The sequence below is a fragment of the Mytilus galloprovincialis genome, chromosome 8, assembly GCF_965363235.1.
Source record: "Mytilus galloprovincialis chromosome 8, xbMytGall1.hap1.1, whole genome shotgun sequence".
Classification (NCBI taxonomy): domain Eukaryota; kingdom Metazoa; phylum Mollusca; class Bivalvia; order Mytilida; family Mytilidae; genus Mytilus; species Mytilus galloprovincialis.
Genome location: NC_134845.1, coordinates 52,949,834 through 52,971,020, shown reverse-complemented (window position 1 = coordinate 52,971,020; position 21,187 = coordinate 52,949,834). Strand labels below are relative to the sequence as shown.

The window sequence follows — 21,187 nt, the reverse complement described above, 5'->3', positions numbered from 1 at the left end:
CTGTGGTTGAGCTCTCTGGCTGAGCTGAAGAACCTCAGGGTCTTTATGTTGTTCTTCGGATAAATTCTTTCGGTCTAATGAATGGCTGTTTACATCTGGCCATGGCATAATAACATTTTTGTTAACACTAGGTGGTTTTATAATTGCCTTTTCTGAGTTACCAGGACCTTCAATGTCAGCTATGAAAGTGTCAGAAAGGTCCATGTAATCAAACTTGTCTGTTTGCAAATTCTCATCTTGTTGTTTTCTAGCCATCGCCCTAGTAACAACACAAGCTGGATATAATTCAGCATCATCTTCATGTGATTTAACATCCACCACCGGTTCACTGGTAACAATTGGTTCAGCAACCACTTTGTTCCTAGCTAGATCATTTCCTAGCAATAAGTTAACACACTCAACAGGGAGATTAGGACGAACACCTACAACAACTGGTCCAGTTATTAAATCTGACTTCAGATAAATACGATGGAGAGGAACATCTATACAACCCAACTCTACACCTTGTAACAAAACGGAGGCACCAACAGAAGTCTTCTCGGACAAAGGCAACACACCTTCTAACAATAAAGACTGAGAAGCTCCAGTGTCCCGTAAAATCTTAATAGGCTGAAGAGTGGTATCATCAACAATAGCAACAAACCCATCAGACATAAAGGGTTTATATTCCTCCATATAATCACAAAAACTGGACTTAAAAGCCTGACTCTCAGGACATTCCAATGTACTGGTAATATAAGGTGTCGTACAAGCACTGGTCTTCGGCTTATTATCTCGTTCATTCTTCTTCTGGAGTCTAAAACAATCAGCCATCAGGTGACCAATCTTCTTACAATAAGCACAAGTCAGTGACTTCTTCTCAAAAGTATCAAATTTTGGACTAGACATATTATAACTGGACTGACTCTTATTCTGTGGAACAGGCTTATTATCAGTACGCTCAGTGCTTTGATTTTTGTAATTTCCACTGGAAGTATTAACATTTTGACTCTTGAAACTTCTTTTATGTGAAAGAGTATAATTATCTGAAATTACAGCGGCATCATGTATTGACTCAACAGTTTTGTCGTCTAAATGTGTTTTTAATTCTGAATGAACACATTGTTTAAACTCTTCTAATAACATCAATTGTCTTAGTTGATCAAAATTGTTTTTTGTTTTCTTTGAAGTAAGCCATTTATCAAATAGATCTTCTTTTTCCCGAGCAAATTCCACATAGGTTTGCGAATCAAACTTTTTATAAGATCTAAATTTCTGTCTATATGCTTCTGGTACTAGCTCATAGGCTTTCAAAATTTCCTCTTTCACAGTGTCATAATCAGAACTTTTTTCTGATGGAAGTGCGGAGTATATTTCAGCTGCCTTACCCTCAAAAACACTTTGCAGCATCGTAGTCCAATACGGCATTGGCCATTTCAAATTATTAGCAATTTTCTCAAACTGTGGAAAATATTTATCAACTGTTTTTTCACAAAATTTCGGAACCAAACGTATATTTTTTGCTGCATCAAAATAATCTGATTTCGACTGGACTTTAGTGTTGCTTTCTTCTTTGACCATTTCAATTTTCAGTTTTTCCATCTCTAGCCTTTCTCTCATTTCAAGTTCTTTTAATTTAAATTCATCTTCTTTTTCTTTTTTCTCCATTTCTAACCTTTCCTTCATTTCCAGTTCTGCCTGTTTTAATTTAAATTCATCTTCTTTTCTTTTCTCCATCTCCTTCAAATTCATTTCCAGTTCTTTTAGTTTGAGTTCATGTTCTAATTCAAGCTGTTTTAATTTAAAGGCGTCAATATTTTCGACCTTAAGTTCAAGAGCCTCTTCACCTAAAATTTCTGCGTCAACTAATTTGTCTATAACCAAATTTTTTATAATTTGTTTTCTCATAGATACTTTAAAAACTAATTTCAGTTCTTTAGCAAGCAACACTAATTCCTCTTTCTTTAAATTATCAAAACTCTCCAGGTCTGGCGTTTTCAAAAATTTACCAGCATCAAATGCCATTTTGTAGAATTTTGTTGGCTAGTTATAATACAAATACTAAACAAATTTTGAATAAAATATTTTTAAGATCCCAGGACGAGCCCCCAATTTCTGTTACGGCCAGAAATCGCCTTTAAATTGTAGCCAACAAAAGACACAAATCAATACTAAAATTTAACAATATTTATTATACAAAAGTTTATAAGAAGTGTATTACTGATAACTTAACTGTCAAAAATATGAGTCCACTCTTTTATCTTTATCTGTATCCGGAAATCTTTCGGAATCCAATCTGAATATTATGTTCACTACTAAGGTCACAATCCAGTATGATGTTGTTTGTAGAATAAAAGTGTCAATCCAAATGCCGTGAATACTAATGTCTATCAATGTCTAAGTCCAAGTTTTAATTATTGGAATTTAACTTAAGTGTCTGTATATATAGTGTTGTCATGGAAAATTCTAGAACACTCTATAATGGAACATTGTGGAAAATCCTGGAAAGTTACAACGGAAGTTTCTGGAATAACGTAGAAGTTTAAATTACGCATCTTTTATAAGGATCATTCTAGAAAGTTCCAATCATTCTGTGATTGTTCCAGTGATTCCTAAACTGCACAGTTATAAGATTATTTGGTAAACAACTATCAGGCCATACAACACAAATTAGGCCAACATAAATAAACATAATAATTACAATATCATAACAATATTAGATATTTTATTTAGTATAAAAGAATGCAGTATTATTCGATTTTGTTTTATAAAGAATATCAATTGTGGTAAATATAAATAATGTGTGTTGCATGAATTTAATATTTGAAATTTCAATATTTTCACAACCATAAAAGAAATTGTGTTTATTTAAATATTGTGGAATCTAACATCTGAACAAGAATTTGTGTATTAATATTCATGTCACGTGATAAGATAGGCACTGATAGTAGATAAGATGCACACAGATATACAGATTATGTGACGTCATTTAAATATATTGGTAGATAAAGTGTACATCGTAGTTACAAAGCGACTTAAAGTGGCTGTGAATCGAAATATATATATATATTATTGTGGAAATTCCAATACGTCACAAAGCAATATGGCGATTGTTTACATCAATGTTGACAATGAGATGATGTGTTGAAACACGAAAAGGAAAATATCTCTCGAATGTGAATAAACTGCATGCAAACGTAAGTGAATCTATATATCAGATATTTTATTCAGTATAAAAGAATGCAGTATAATTCGATTTTGTTTTGTAAAGAATATCAATTGTGGTAAAAGTATATAATGTGTGTTGCATGAGTTTAATATTTGAAACTTCAATATTTTCACAACCATAAAAGAAATTGTGTTTATTTAAAAATTATGGAATTATACATTTGAACGAGAATTTGTGTATTAATATTCATGTCACGTGATCAGAAAGGTACGATGGTAGATTAGGTCCACACAGATATACATATTATGTGACGTTATTTATAGATATTGGTAGATAAGGTGTACATCGTAGTTACAAAGCGAGTTAAAGTGGCTGTTATTCGAAAATATATATATTATTGTGGAAATTCCAATACGTCACAAAGCAATATGGCGATTGTTTACATAATAATAATAAAATTCTTTGTTTAACGAAGGTAACACATTTAACAATTACATGTTATTTTCAAAAACTATCAATACAAATAAAAAACGTACAAAAATACATACAATATAAAATACATAATACAGTTAAATAAGCACATATGCATTCAGTAGAAGAAGAAAACGAAAATACATTAGTTTCATGCATCTTTATTCTGTTCAGTTAGAAAATAGTTTGAACAGTTGGTCTTAAATGTATCTAAATTATCTATTTCTTTAATATTATTTGGTAAATTATTCCAGGTAATAAGACCAGAATATTTAAAGTTCTTTTTAAAAAAATCAGAATTAGGCCTTGGTACATGAAGAAGTGACATGTTCACGTCCTTAATATATGCATATTTATTTGCCACTTGACTTTAAGAAGCCATCCTTTAACATATTTGGTCGGGTTCTTGTCTCTTTGACATATTCCCCATTTCCATTTTCAATTTTATCATCAACTAAAAAGTAAAACAAGACAAAGAAAATTTGCCTGTCTGTAATTGTAGGAACTTAATTTCACACAGTGGCAATTTTCACAAATAAATTTATATTCTCGCTCTATCATTTACCGAAATCGACGAAATACCTATTTGCTGTGACGTTTCATCATGTTTTGGTTATACTAGTTTATTGCTATTTTTTATTGTTTCATTGTTTTAGATCAAAGGGACCAAGATGTGTGTTTTTCATTTAAAAAAAAATTTCAATGTTTTACTCATACCAAGCTATAAATACATTCAGTATTTACACCAAAGTTGTTTAAAACATCAATCATGATTTTCCAATTATTCAACTGGAATTTGAATTAAAATTAGGCACGAACGTGTAGAGTGCGAACGGACCTTGGGTGCGAACGTGCGAGGTGCGAACGTGTAGGGTGGGAAAGTGTATTGGGCGCGAACGGACCTGATACCAAGTTTTATCCTTGTCTGTCTGTAGGTCCATCCGTCCAAAAGTTGATTTCAGTTCTCTATAATCTTTATAAGTTTACCTCATCCAAATGTTATGAAACTAAATATACACAATGATTATCATGCTTATAACAACAAAATATAGATCAAGTTTGAAAATTGGTGGTGTCACTTTAACGGTTCTAAAGTAATGTCCCTTTACAAATGGAAAAATTGCTGATTTTTTTTTCCGTTCTCTAACTTCAGTTTGCCTCAACGAAATGTTATGAAACTAATACACAGTACTTAATACAACAACACTCAGATCAAGTACAAATTTGGGTAGCATCACTTTTACTGTTCTTCAGTTATGTCCCTTTATAACTTTATATGATATGCAAGCGGGAACATCATCTGTGTCTCATGGACACATTCCCAATTTATTTTTAATTCTTTCTTTATAGTTGATTTGTAATAGACCTGTATCGCCGCGATATGGCCTGTTTGTGCTAATGCGGCGTAAAGCAACCAACAATCAATCAATAGACCTGTATCTTTTTCAGTGCAACATGGACCATCAAGTAAAAATGATTTAGTTATGTATTGACAATCAGAAGAGTTTCTTGAATGATGGCACCTCTTTCAGAAGAAGAAGAGAATTATATCCGATTAGCCTTGTTATTGAAAGGAGTGTCACCAAGAGCAGTCCGTAATTTCTTTGACAAAGAATTTCCACCTACCTATCTACCCGCAACATTAAATAAAAACTACAACACACTCTACGACTTGTTTAAAAAGAGAATCTTGAACCAGGCTCAGTGGAATCTTTTGTTTCCCACAAATGGTAAGTATTTCATATGTCTATAGAATATTGCAGTTCTGCTTTCAGACATGTTTGTTAATTGGCAATCTGATTAAGAGACAGATGTTGTGGCCATAAGTATCCAACAACATAAGTGGAAGACAAACTGACAATACTATGGCAAAAAACAAATTAAAGCTAAGAAATAAACAACTTTGAACAACAGTATGCAAAACATAGGGGGGGAAATCAGTTTTTTTACAGGGGGTGATAGAACGTTCTTGGGAAAGGTAAGTATATCCTGCTCCACTTGTGGCCCCGTCATGTTAGGTTGTGTTGGCAATGGATTTATTAGGGCCCCGCCACTATATCTTGAGAACTGTTATGATTTTAAAGTTTATACTTGACATGTATATTAACCAACACTAGAGGGTGTGTCATAATGTATGTACAACTTACTAGGCCAAACATAACACTTTAACTAAAAAACATAGAATAAAATACACTCTCAGCACATAACGAGACTATGTAATAACTTAAAAAAGTGCTTCATATTAACTTATCCATACAAATATTTTACCACACGAAAACTGATGCTGATGCTGATCATTGTCATTGTAGTCCTTAACATTGTTGCAGAATTCATCTTTATGTCGTTGTCCACCAATCCATTCAACTGGCTTAGTTCTGTTCCCTTGTATGTAATTATATATGAAGATATCACTCTACCAGGACATGTTGTGTTATCACTCTTAAAAATAAAATAAAACAAGGATAAGGAAATTAGTAACACAAAAAAATTAAACCAATCAAATAATTCAATCTGTTGTTTTTTTGTCGAGCCTAGGACTACTAACGTATAGAATACCACATGATAAAAATATTTACTGTACTTGAAAAATGAACTGTTTTATAGGTAAACACAAGAACTATGTAATCTAGTGAATACAGATACAGTACAAAGTTTCGACAATATAAAGGCCATAATTCTGGCTTGATAAGTAATGCGAAATAACTTGTGTCTATTTAAAGAAGTTTTTTTTCTCTTATATTATATTTCTAAAATTAAGGGTAAAGTGCATCCGGTGAACTGTTTAAAGCACATGTAACCTGCTCTAAGAGATTCAACTACTAACATCTGTAATAGTCAAATAGTGTCCTGTTATTTACAATGCCCACAGAGATGGATCTAGTCTAGTTTGACAAGTCTTTTTTCTAAATTATGTTTCTACCATGGTAAACTTTCACTTAACAAAATAAAACAAGAGGCTGTCAGGGTGACAGGAAATCAGATGTTCCTTTCAGAGGTCGAACCCCGAACAGTTGAGTAAGTATGGGCATAACATTTAAGCTTTAAACAGCTATTTTTTTATTTGGATTGTGATTGAAGATTTGACACAAACTGAATGTGGTCTAAGAAATGGAAAATTTGAAATTGGACATTTACCTTTTATGGTCCAATATCCAAAATCTAAGTACATTGTTAGAATCAGCATATCAAAGAACCCCAAGAATTCAAATTTTTATAAAATACTTATTAATTACATTTCTGTTCAAAGGGAAATAACCCAAAATAAACAAAAGACCAAATGACATAGAAATTAATTATTAACTTCTGTTCCAAGGGAAATAACTCAAATTCATATAATAAAAATCAATTTTGCTACTACAAGGTCTACAACACAACAACGAGACCAGTTAAAATCGCCAAAATTGAACTTGGCTATCATTTAGTCACAGGAAACAACATATCTAAATTTGATTCGTCAAAGCGTTTTCATGTCAATGAATGGACATTGTTTGGCAGAAAGTTTCTCATCTAGATTTAGTAGATAGTGAATTTCATTAAATTTGTATTTCATACATGGTGCTGTATAAGTTTATATATCAGTTACATTTACTTGGGCGATTCTGTATTTAGGGATATGAATAACTGTTGATGGTCAATGTCTTTTGTTGATACAGGTGTACCTGATTCCAAAACTTTTGATGTAACATTGATGATTTGTTTGATCAGAAACTTGACATCTGTCACTCCTCCAATCAATGGATTTGACTATCTCCCACTACCAGGCGAGACAACTCCTGGACCTGATCTTGCCAGGATTAAATGGTACAGAAATATACTAGCTCATCATGATAGTAACACTATGCCAACAGGTGATTTCAATACAGCATGGAGAAATGTAGTAGATGTAAGTACATTCTTAAAAATACAATAATATTGTATAATGTGGTACCTAGCAACTATAGGTCTGTACAATTTCCGCAATGAGCAAAACCCATACCATAAAGTACAATATTAAAAGACAAAACATGATGAACACAATGTTAAAAAGAAATTAAACAACCCAATTTATTAATGAAACAACAAACGAAAAAAAAAGTTGTGGACGGCAATCACAAAAAACCACTAAATTGATGTCTCCTGATTTGGGATAGACATGTAAAGATTGTGGTATTGTTAAACATGTTTGTGAGCAATCAACCCATCTCTAACCTGTGACAGTACACCCCATCTCTAACCTGTGACAGTAGTGTAAAAGAGAGGCAAAAGATACCAAACTCCTAAGTCCAAAATGAACTAACAAAGCCATGACAAAAAACGAACAACCATGTTATGTATGTAACAGAATAACATAACATCAAACTTCAAATAAAAATTTAAAATAAGTTGAAAAGGGCTTGACTCATCTGATAGACACAACAAAAATCTGGTAAGAGTAAAAAAAAAACATCTATTGAAAAGTACATACAGTTACTGACAACTTATACTAATAAACTAATACATGAAATATATCGTGCTTCCCAGACTAAGATATCAATCAGTACAAATCATCCAGTAGATTTAGTGTAAAGACATCATCTTATTATAAATTGGTCACAATTGCAATTAATTGACTCAAATTTTGGCATATTTTTTTATTTCTCATCCTGGGACATATATTTCCTGAGGTTATTTTCATCATGATATATTTAATATCTATACCTGACCCAAAATAATTACTACTCATTTATAAAGATTGCAGCTCTGTTGATTGTAACTCTTTGAAATATTTATTTACAGGCTGTAAGTCGATTGGGTGGTGTGCCAATGAATCAAGAGTGTCAAGAGCTAAAGATGAAAATTTTAGATCAGTCTAACCAGGAAATTATGCTGGAAATCAAACAATCACAGGAAGAAATGAAGGAACTGAGACGAACAATGGACATTGAAAACTCAACCATCAAGGAAAATCTTAGAGATTTGCAAGATTCCCACAGTACATTGCAAACAGAACACTCAAGCACTACCAAAAATCTAATAGATCTGAAGGATTCCCATAGAACTTTACAAATTGAACACTCAAAAGTCACAGAGATTTTAAAAGACCCAATACCATGGAACATAAGAGGTTTATATTATAATAGTATTACAAGAAGATATAAGGTAGTACTATAATGGTTAAGGGGTCCTTATACAAACAGCTTTTTGAAGTTCTTCTATATTTTCCATGTTATCTATTTTTCAATCCAGTTAAATTTTGAAAAATATTACCTGATTACGTCATTGTATGTTGGATTTATCATAAATATTAAGAGGTGAAAATAATACTCTGAAATAATATTAGCAATTGAATTTTGTTTTTGCAAGAATCATTCTTAGCGTATTTACATATTGTCAATACCATATGTCAAGGCAATTGTCTATACCATATGTCAAGTCAATTGTCAATACCATATGTCCAGTCAATTGTCAATACCATATGTCAAGTCAATTGTCTATACCATATGTCAAGTCAATTGTCAAGTCAATTGTCAATACCTTATGTCAAGTCAAGTGTCAATTCTTTATGTCAAGTCAAATGTCTATACCATATGTCAAGTCAATTGTCTATACCATATGTCAAGTCAATTGTCAATACCATATCTTAAGTCAGTTGTAAATACCATAAGTCAAGTCAATTGTCCATACCGTATGTCAAGTGAATTGTCAATACCTTATGTCAAGTCAATTGTCCATACCATATGCCAAGTCAATTGTCCATACCATATGTCAAGTCAATTGTCAATACCTTATGTCAAGTCAATTGTCCATACCATACATTTCCATATGTCAAGTCAAATATCCATACCATATGTCAAGTCAAACGTCCATACCATATGTCAAGTCAAACGTCCATACCATATGTCAAGTCAATTGTCCATACCATATGTCAAGTCAATTGTCAATACGATATGTCAAGTCAATTGTCCATACCATATGTCAAGTCAATTGTCCATACCATTTGTCAAGTCAAATGTCCATACCATATGTCAAGTCAATTGTCCATACTATATGCCAAGTCAATGGTCCATACCATATGTCAAGTCAATGGTCCATACCATATGTCAAGTCAATTGTCCATACCATATGTCAAGTCAAACATCTATACCATATGTCAAGTCAAATGCCTATACCATAAGTCAAGTCAATTGTCCATACCTTATGTCAAGTCAATTGTCAATACCATATGTCAAGTCAATTGTCCATACCATATGTCAAGTAAAATGTCCATACCATATGTCAAGCCAAATGTCCATACCATATGTCAAGTCAATTGTCTTTACCATATGTCAAGTCAATTGTCCATACCATATCTCAAGTTAATTGTCCATACCATATGTCAAGATAATTGTCAACACCATGAGTCATGTCAGTTGTTTATACCATATATATATATATCAATTTAATTGTCTATACCAGACATCAAATTTCTGAGTTTGACTGTCCCTTTGGTATCTTTGGTCAAGCCTTTTGTCCATACCATATGTCTAGCCTTTTGTCTATACCATTTGACAAGCAAATTGTTCATACAGTATGTCAAGCCTTTTACCTATACCAAGCATGGATAGATCAAGCCTTTTGATTATACCATATGTCAAGCAATTTTTTTTTACCATATATGTCAAACATTCCTAACTTTTATCTTAAAAATAAGTATTCAAAGAATTGTCAATTCTTCTTTTTCAGAACAAATTAATGAGGAATTAGAAAATTGGAAAAAAGATGACAAAACATTTATAGAAACAAACGGAGCAAAATGTGTATTAAAGTGCATTAAAGAAAATTGTTGTGTTGTTGTCACAGCAAGTTCTGGTACTGGAAAATCATCATTGGTGCGTCACGTAGCTTTACAGATGCAAAATGAAGGCTATGAGATTTTACCAGTATCAAATCCTAAGGAAATCATCAAGTGGTACAATCCAATAAAGAAGATACTGTTTGTTGTGGATGATTTTTGTGGAACATATAGTTTAAATCCAATGAAGTTTGAAAACTGGAAAAATATGATGGAAAAAATTAAAGCATTAGTAGAAAAGAAACCAGTGAAGTTAATAATGTCTTGTAGACTACAGGTTTATCAGGATAGACAGATGGAAGCGTTATCATTCTTTCAAGGGTGTGAATGTAATCTCCTGTCTGCAGATTTGTGTTTATCTAAAACAGAAAAACAATCCATTGCTGAATTTTACCTGAAAACAAACGCTTCTGAGATAAGTGAATTATATGACATGTTTGACTGTTTCCCTCTTTTGTGTCAATTGTACAGCAAAAATCCAAAACTGAACATTGTAAATTTCTTTAGGAATCCATTTACAGTCTACAAAGAAGAGATAGATAAATTACAGACAGATGGAGCACATGCCAAATACTGTGCACTTGCTCTATGTGTAATGTTTAACAATCAGTTGAAGGAAAAATGGCTTACTGAAGATATGGACGAAAACATCAAAACAATTATAAAGAACACATATGAAGCTTGTAAAGTGTTGGAAGGAACGTCACGATTGGTTTTACGTGATGAGCTGGTTTCACTTACACATACATTTATCAGAAAAGATGGTGAAGTCTACAGAACTATTCATGATAAATTATTTGTCTTTCTTGCTTTTTACTTTGGCAGTGTGATGATTTATTGTTTAATTAAAAATGCTACAAGTCAATTTATAAGTGAAAGATTTTCGTTTGAAAGAAAAAGCAATAATGATGAATTAACAATTATTGTACCAACGAGATATCAACAAGGGTATATAAACAGAATGGTAGATGACTGGTCAAGAGAAGAGGTTGTGGATGTTTTCTGTAACATCAATATGGTCAATCATATCTTCAGACAAAGATTCCTTCTACATATACAAAGCTTAGGAATATCACAACAAAAACAATTGGCCAGTTCATATAATACTGGTGACAAAAGTACTCCATTGATACAGTGTTGTTTTATAGGAGATATTGATTTAGTTAAATGGTGTTTACATCATTGTGTCAGTAATGTAAACCATTGTCGTAAAACTGATAAAGTATCACCTCTATACATGGCTTGTCAAAATGGAAATACAGAAATAGTTAGGATGTTAATAAACAATAAGGCAGACATTAATAAGTGTGCAGATACTGGAGCATCACCTCTGTTCATTGCTTGTCATAATGGACATACTGAAGTAGTTATGATGTTAATAAACAATAAGGCAGACATTAATAAGTGTGCAGATACTGGAGCATCACCTCTGTACATCGCTTGTCAGGATGGACATACTGAAGTAGTTCAGATGTTAATAAACAATAAGGCAGACATTAATAAGTGTGCAGATACTGGTGCATCACCTCTGTACATTGCTTGTCAGAATGGACATACTGAAGTAGTTCAGATGTTAGTAAACAATAAGGCAGACATTAATAAGTGTAGAGATACTGGTGCATCACCTCTGTACATTGCTTGTCAGAATGGACATACTGAAGTAGTTCAGATGTTAATAAACAATAAGGTAGATATTAATAAGTGTAGAAATACTGGAGAATCACCTCTGTACATTGCTTGTCAGAATGGACATACTGAAGTAGTTAAGATGTTAATAAACAATAAGGCAGATATTAATAAGTGTAGAGATACTGGTGCATCACCTCTGTACATTGCTTGTTATAATGGACATACTGAAGTAGTTAAGATGTTAATAAACAATAAGGCAGATATTAATAAGTGTGCAGATACTGGAGCATCACCTCTGTCCATTGCTTGTCAGGATGGACATACTGAAGTAGTTCAGATGTTAATAAACAATAAGGCAGACATTAATAAGTGTGCAGATACTGGTGCATCACCTCTGTACATTGCTTGTTATAATGGACATACTGAAGTAGTTAAGATGTTAATAAACAATAAGGCAGATATTAATAAGTGTAATGATAAAGAAGTATCACCTCTGTACATTGCTTGTGAAGGAGAACATACTGAAGTAGTTAGGATGTTAATAAACAATAAGGCAGACATTAATAAGTGTGCAGATACTGGAGCATCACCTCTGTTCATTGCTTGTCAGAATGGACATACTGAAGTAGTTAAGATGTTAATAAACAATAAGGCAGACATTAATAAGTGTGCAGATACTGGAGCATCACCTCTGTCCATTGCTTGTCAGGATGGACATACTGAAGTAGTTCAGATGTTAATAAACAATAAGGCAGACATTAATAAGTGTGCAGATACTGGTGCATCACCTCTGTGCATTGCTTGTTGTAATGGACATACTGAAGTAGTTCAGATGTTAGTAAACAATAAGGCAGACATTAATAAGTGTAGAGATACTGGTGCATCACCTCTGTACATTGCTTGTCAGAATGGACATACTGAAGTAGTTCAGATGTTAATAAACAATAAGGTAGATATTAATAAGTGTAGAAATACTGGAGAATCACCTCTGTACATTGCTTGTGAGAATGGACATACTGAAGTAGTTAAGATGTTAATAAACAATAAGGCAGATATTAATAAGTGTAGAGATACTGGTGCATCACCTCTGTACATTGCTTGTTATAATGGACATACTGAAGTAGTTAAGATGTTAATAAACAATAAGGCAGATATTAATAAGTGTAGAGATACTGGTGCATCACCTCTGTACATTGCTTGTCAGAATGGACATACTGAAGTAGTTAAGATGTTAATAAACAATAAGGCAGATATTAATAAGTGTAGAGATATTGGTGTATCACCTCTGTACATTGCTTGTCAGAATGGACATACTGAAGTAGTTAAGATGTTAATAAACAATAAGGCAGATGTTATTAAGTGTAGAGATACTGGTGCATCACCTCTGTACATTGCTTGTCAGAATGGACATACTGAAGTAGTTCAGATGTTAATAAACAATAAGGAAGACATTAATAAGTGTACAGATAATGGAGCACCCCCCCTATTTATAGCATGTTATACAGGCCATGCAGAGATTGTTGATTTTTTATTGAAACATAAAGCCGACTGTGACCATAAATGCGACGGACTTACACCATTAGATATTGCTAGAAGAGAAAACCATACAAATATTGTTCATTTATTGGAGAAATGGAACAAACAAACAATATAATTATAATGTATAGCAGTGGTTTAAGGACAGTTATCAGAACACTATAAATTGTAAAACACTTGCTTCAAGTTTTTATTTCGCAATATTAAAATAATGCAATGTTAATTAACTTCTCAACTTGTCGATTTATGTTTATGAAGACAAGGTCAAGATGAACCCTGCCAGAGTGACACGTATAGCCTATAATAGTTCCATACACCAGACACAGCTAACCTATCATTTATTGTATCTGAAAAAAAACCCAGACCAAAACACAAAACATTGATCAATGAACCATGAAAATAAGTTCAAGTTAAAATGAAACCTGTTATTCTGAAATATACACCTTACAATCATTTCATATACCAAATATAGTTGACTTAGTGGTTATAGTATCTGAGAAACAGACCTTATCACACAACTTTTGATTTTGACCACTGATCAATGAAATGAGGTCGAGGTCATATGAATCCTATCTGCCGGACATGAAGACCCTACAAGGATCCCATACACCAAATTAAATCATTCTATTACTCATAAGTGATAAATTCAAATGACAAAAACCATTAAATGGTTTTTTTTAAACCAGTGACTGAATCTGGAAAATGAGGTCAATGACAAAGGACATATGACAAATGGAAACCTCATAACATAGGGGATCTGTATAGGTACGAACTGTACACATCAGAGAGCACACAAGTCAATTGTCGATATGAATAATATTTCCAAGGGGCATAACTCTTCTAAAAATTATTGATCGGCATTGGTTTTCAAATTCGCCAAGACATTGCTGATATAAACCTATGATAAAAGTTTCATAAAAATCTAGCAAGAATTGTACATGTGAGAGCGCTAACAAAACCGAACGCCCGGTATTGTCATGTCCCCTGCAACGTGTTACACAGGGAACAAAATGGGATATATCTGTCATTATGAATCTTCCGTTTGATGAGATAAATTTCATTTGCATATTAAGAAAATTCTTAATCATTTTGCTGAGAACTAAATATATATTTTGAAGCTTTGCTATAATTGTCAAAAATGGTCGTACTATGATAAATTATTTCAGTGAGATATGTGACTTAAAACCTTTTTCAGTGAAATGAAACAAAAAATGGTTTGGTAAATTTAGTAATGACCCAGAATCCTTACAGACATTTGAAGTAAATAAGATAAAGGTCAAAGTAAAGTTCTACTAACTGAATTTATAAAATATACAAATATATAATTGTAAATTTATTATAAATATTTTCATTTCATGTATACAATTTTGAACAATATGTAAAATAATGATAATGATAAATAAAATAAATAATAAAACTAAAACAAAACTAAGTATTTGACACAACTTTTGTATGTCTTACAACATCATACAAAACCTATCTAAGTAGTGGTCATTATAGTCATTTCAAGAAGATATATAATAAATAATTCTAGTACTGATAAGGAGACAATTCTTAAGAAATTATCTCCCTTTAATCAGGTTGATTTAACATTTGACATGTTTTATAAAGTACAACATCATACAAAAGTACATATTATATAATTTTTTAAAACAGTATTAAAAAAAACCCAGGAACTTCCAAATGGTATACAGAGTGAACAACTCTTAAATGAGGCAACTCTAAACGTTCTAGGGAAAATAAAGGGGGAAACAACCACTAGTAGCTCGATTTCAGTCTGAAACGGTCATTTTGGTCTGATCGTATCTTAATTGACTGGATTTAGCGCTAGAGGAAAACGTCAAGACTTGTCAGATCGTTAAGTCTCCGTTCGGATCGATAGTCTCATTAGGTAAATTAGTCCGTTAAGGCATGTCAAGATATTTAAGACTGTATCTTCTAGCGAGCTGTTTAGATCCGTTAAGACCGTGTCAGACCAAAACAGACCATGGATACAAACTGACGTCAAGATGTTGTCAGACCGTGTCCAGTCGTGTTTAGATTTTAATAATTTGGACACAAAATGAGTGAAACTTTCCCATTATTTATCAGGGGTTGCTCCCCTTTCACGAATAAAATAAAACTGTGAAAGAAGACGAATTTTTTAACTGAAAGTCTACCACGTCCCCTTAATCATATTATTTAAATAAAACAAATATTCAATTTGAATTCTAACTTCTTCCTATTTAATTATTTAACATTGTTTTATAATTATATAAATAAAAAAAAAGTAGCTCAAAGTCATACTGCTGCACAAATCGCCGCGAACTGACTAAACAAAATCAACAGATTGCCGAAATAATATTTATTTATTGAATATAAGCACCTGAACCTTTATATTTAATGGTTTACAAGTGATTGCAATACGTTTTATATGCAATTACAGACTGTCGTACGTGGTGAAGAATTTGTCATTCATTTTTACACCCTTATTTAATACTAACGGATGTCGGCCGTGAACACTTGAAAACGTGATCTTAATATGTTAAATTAAATTTAAGATGTAACTATTTTTAAATATTGTAAATGAATGCATTATCATTTATCTTTTTATGTAACCTATATAAATTGCATTTGAGTAAATTTGAGGCAGGGAAAAACATATATATATAACTCTGTCTTTTATCGTTTTCCGTTTATTGTCATGACATTGTCCGTTTATTTTTGCCAGACTCATGCGTTTGACTTTCCATCTTTATTTTTTAATGTGTCTATAATTCGAGAGCCTTTTGTAAAAAAAATTACATACCAGAAGCCTTCGTTAAAAAATAAAGTTTGAATATTATAGCAGAAAAAGGCTTATAAATTCATTCAAATTTATATTTGAAATAGGATAAATAATCAAGAAAATGTTTATACGTCAGACACTGTACCTAAAGTACATTTAAAGACCAGGTTACATATATATTACATGCATACAGCATAATAAAGCTGGTTTAATTTGAATGACTATCCATTAGGGACATTTTTCGACGATAATTAATCAAATCTGACAAGTTTTATTAAAAACGGAAAATAATTCTTCGCCCGTAAACGATTTAACGTTACCGTACCCTCTTTATTTTTGTTGCATTCATGTCGCATGTGTGTCGGCAGTGTCAGCGCTTCTAATAGCAAACTTATTTTACACAAAATCGTTGACATGGTAGAAGGAAACTATAGTACAATATAAGCTGAGCTGGAAATTGCAATTGGTGAGTAAAAATGAATAATATTTTAATACATATATATCAGAATAATCATTGATCATGGATCATCATCCAAGAGTTTGAAGGACAAATGTTCACATTTGTTACATTTGTGCATACAGGTATGAATCGACGTTCCAATACTCCACACTCTTGCATAGTAGCCTGTTCAAAGGCAAAGTAAGAATTTGGGCTTGTTAAAAAATAGTTCATGTGATTGGAACCCCCCCCCTCTTTTTCATGTTTTTTGGAAGATCAATGCATGATTTGAAAAGTTACATATAAACTAGTATGGTTTAAACCCCCTTTTAAAAATGGCTGGATCCACCCCTGTTTATTGCCTAACATGTGGGGTATTCACAATGGTTTGGTTGTGCGGGATGGCTTATTACAACAGTTACAAGACCTAAACCCCTGATCGAGTAATCCTACATATTGTATGTTAATGTATTGATAACTGTCACGTCCTAAATTTGCATGAATATATGTGTCACTTTTTTTTATTAACCAATAACCAACCAATCTTCACATGTTACGATGTAGTCCGAGACAAGCTTGTCTGGCAAAACAGCCGTTTGGACGTCAGAGTAATCTCGGACTAGTTACGACGATGATATACCTATTTATATAGCCACTGGTGGGTGATGTACAATAATTATAATTTGTCACATATGTGTTATGAATACCTTCAACATGTTCAAGGCTTGGGTTTGTATGTATGCAATAACCTCAAAATTGCCCGGGGCAAAAAAAGAGTATATTGATATTGTGCCCTGACATGCCTGATTCCAAATGACGAGACGGCATTGCGTCCTTAACAACAATTTTTAACACTTTTCATCTTTTGTTATAAGAAATTTAAGATTTTACCAGGTATGATTCATTATTTTGTGATAAATGATTTGTTATGCTCTAAATTTTGTAGAACTTAAATATATGTTATAACAGAAGAAAAAGATATTATGTTGAAATTTTTATTTTTATCTTTTGTATATTATTCACTGTCATGACTGTCATGACTAAATAAAAATTAGATCCCACGCATGCGCGGCATAGTTAAATAAGTGCCCGACACGTTATTATCAGTATGTTGATGGATTATAAAGAAGAATAAGAAGAATCTTATAAATACTATTTGCTTTGTCACCATGTCACGTTGGAAGTAATATTCAACAAATTCTATTTTAAAATAAAAAAGTATTAAAAATTGATCACAACAAGTATAGTGCTATAGCCTCTATTAGACAGTAACCCTTCAATGAAGTATACACCTAAGAAAACATTGATGTAGAAAGAGAGAACATTTTGTTTTAGAAATAGAACCTCAAAAAAGGGTTTCATTCTTCTTCTCATAAGGGACTTATCAATTAAATTGTATAAGTCATAAATTCATTTCTTTACATCATTAAACTTTGTTGTCAAGCAAATTATATATGTCCTTGACGACACTGCCGTTGGTAACGTTTATTACGTTACAATAACGATAAGGGGAGATAAATCAAACGTGTTTAAGTAGATCCGTTTATCGTTATTGTAACGTAATAAACGTTACCAACGGCAGTGTCGTCAAGGACATTGTTAAAACGTCGCCTGAAGATTGCCAGAAGGCATGAAAGCGCTAGTGACAATATTTTAACGAACTGTTATTATTTGATGTGAAATGTAGTTTGCAAATTTAAAAATATTATTATATATATATATATATACATATATATGAGTCCTGTTTGTGTAGTGTTGTCAACTTTGATGATCCAATACCTATTAAGTTTACTGGTTGGTAGATTCTTATAGACTCTATATATATATATATATATAATGACTGAATAAATAGTCAACGATCAATCTTACAGGGCGATGGATCATGTAATATGATTCTGTACACTACAAAATATAATATATAACAAGTCAAAAAGGGTACAACATCACCATTAAATAACTATAAAATATACAAATATTAGATATTTCGGATAACAGATATTCTTCTTCGGTAATTGCACAATGACAAATGAATCATGTCAATTCAAATTGAGACTCTATCAAAATCTGGATTTATACAATTTAAGCGAACGCTGGAACAATTTTAAAATTTCCAAACACACCGCAAAGACTACAGAAATATGCCAAAAATAAAAAATAAAAATAGTTATTTACGATGTGAAATGGCACAACTCTAGATTTCCAAAGGTTGTGACAGTTGAGATGTTATAACTGCATTGAGGGCAGTCCTCAAACAAAAAAATCAAAAATGTCCTAACCGATCCAGGATGGTATAAATTAGACAACGGTAGGATAATTACAACAGAAACTACATATTTAAGCCTCCCAAATGAATATCAGTCTAATAATGATTGAAAAAATAAGTATTGTATAATGAGGTAAAATAATTGAACGTGGCAACGTACTTATACATCATCCCGAATCAATGAAAACCTGTAATTTAAACTGTTATTTTAAAAATAATTTCGAACTGTAAAGCCAGTACTAAATCCGGCGTTGTTTGAAACAGTTAGTCACAGGAAAATGAGGGACTTGTTCTATGTTTTTTCATTTATACCCTCTGGGGAGACTGTCCGTAACTTTGTTATCCAAAATCTTTCCCGAGCGACTCTGTCGACCTTCGACCAACCCTCGTTGTGGTCTATGATCGTGATGGTAAGGTTTTTGAGATCAGCTTGTGTGTGTCCAGGTGATCTCAAATGACGACTTACGGGTAGGTCGGGCTTGCAAGTGTAGTCACTTCGATGACCATTCATGCGTTTGTTAAATGGCTGCTCTGTCTCGCCAACATACTGCATGCCACATCGACATTGAAGGAGGTATACAACATTCTGGGTTTTGCAAGTTACATTGCAATATATAGTGTACACAGACCTAGTCGAGTGGCAAGTGAATGTTTGAGTATTCAGTATTTGTTGACAAGTCAGGCAACGTCTGTTACCACATGACTTGCACCATCCTGCAATTGAACAGCTTTTATTAGGATGGTGCAAGTCATCGTAAATAACTATTTTTATTTTTTATTTCTGTAGTCTTTGCGGTGTGTTTGGAAATTTTAAAATTGTTCCAGCGTTCGCTTAAATTGTATAAATCCAGCTTTTGATATAGTCTTGAATTGACATGATTCATTTTTCATTGTGCAATTACCGAAGAAGGATATCTGTTATCCGAAATATCTAATATTTGTATATTTTATAGTTATTTAATGGTGATGTTGTACCCTTTTTGACTTGTTATATATATATATTTATATATAATAATTATATATGATAAAATTATTAACTCAGAAACTGTACTGATGAATACAATCATAAACAATAAAATTGGAAACAGAATTATGGCACTTTTTATGTATTGTTTCACTTATATTTTTCACATTGGAATTCATATCTATAACATAACATTCAAAACTTTCAAAAAATAGATGTATCTTGCATTGCATAAAAAAGCATATACTAGTATTAGTTAAAAGATTACCTTTCAATGAAAATTTCCATCGGACTATCGTCCGCGTCGTGATACACTTTAGCGTAAGCAGATATGAGAGAAAACAACAAAATTTCCGCTAATATTTTAATTACAATATTAAAAATATTGTTGACTAGTAAGGCTTACTTATCTTCGATCAATTTTCATATCTTAGTTCGATTGATAAAATCTTTCGCATTTCATGGTATGCTATAATATGAACATACCTTGACCAATTTCTATACTACGCCTAACATGTACTTAATATCAATAAATGATTAAAATAGTTACCTTTACAAATAAACATTGGGGATCGATTTGGTTACATTAAATGGGAAAAGTCTAAACTACTTGTTGGTGACACATACCAAAAATACGAAATAAAATACAGATGTCCGAGATATAGTAGTATCAAATGTGAAACAAAACTTTGAATAAAGGAAACACATATCATCCACATCTTCCAACATTTATCCGAATTTCGATAGCAATTATTTGTTTGATTGTTGTTAGCAATATTTTAGTAAGTCTAGTAACACAAGCATCATTAGATCCTTAGTTTGTAATAATTATTACTAAAAGTTTGTATACGCAAATTTCCAAATACGATGTGCTTGTTATCGTAATTTGAATTAATATTGGATTGGATGCCATGTTATACATTGTAAGCGATTGCAAGTCTCGTAATCATGATAGTACTCGCAGTATTTGATCGTTATTTTATAATATTGTTTAATTAAATACTAATAGCATGTTTACAGATTCTTCTAAATAATAAGAATTTTTGCTATAGTTGTACTATAAAAAGTTATCAAAGGTACCAGGATTATAATTAATTACGCCAGACGCGCGTTTCGTCTACATAAGACTCACCAGTGACGCTCATATACTATATGTATCAATAAAACCATCATTGTCAAT

At 32.2% G+C, this 21,187-nt stretch overlaps 1 protein-coding gene across 1 annotated transcript; it reads left to right on the top strand.

Moving 5' to 3' along the window:
* Positions 1–5,057: 5,057 nt before the first annotated feature.
* On the top strand, positions 5,058–13,797 carry LOC143042196 (uncharacterized). Its single transcript, XM_076214465.1, has 4 exons — positions 5,058–5,349; positions 7,273–7,502; positions 8,375–8,702; positions 10,301–13,797. The coding sequence occupies exons 1-4, from the start codon at positions 5,133–5,135 to the stop codon at positions 13,690–13,692; spliced, it is 4,167 nt and encodes a 1,388-aa protein (XP_076070580.1). The 5' UTR covers positions 5,058–5,132; the 3' UTR covers positions 13,693–13,797.
* The last annotated feature ends 7,390 nt before the right edge of the window (positions 13,798–21,187 follow it).

Excerpts from the sequence above, each read along its gene's own strand:
- LOC143042196 (XM_076214465.1), top strand. The coding sequence starts at position 5,133 with ATGATGGCACCTCTTTCAGAAGAAGAAGAGAATTATATCCGATTAGCC. Across the intron at positions 5,350-7,272 it reads TCTTTTGTTTCCCACAAATG|GTGTACCTGATTCCAAAACT; the intron begins GTAAGTATTTCA and ends TTGTTGATACAG. Across the intron at positions 7,503-8,374 it reads CATGGAGAAATGTAGTAGAT|GCTGTAAGTCGATTGGGTGG; the intron begins GTAAGTACATTC and ends ATTTATTTACAG.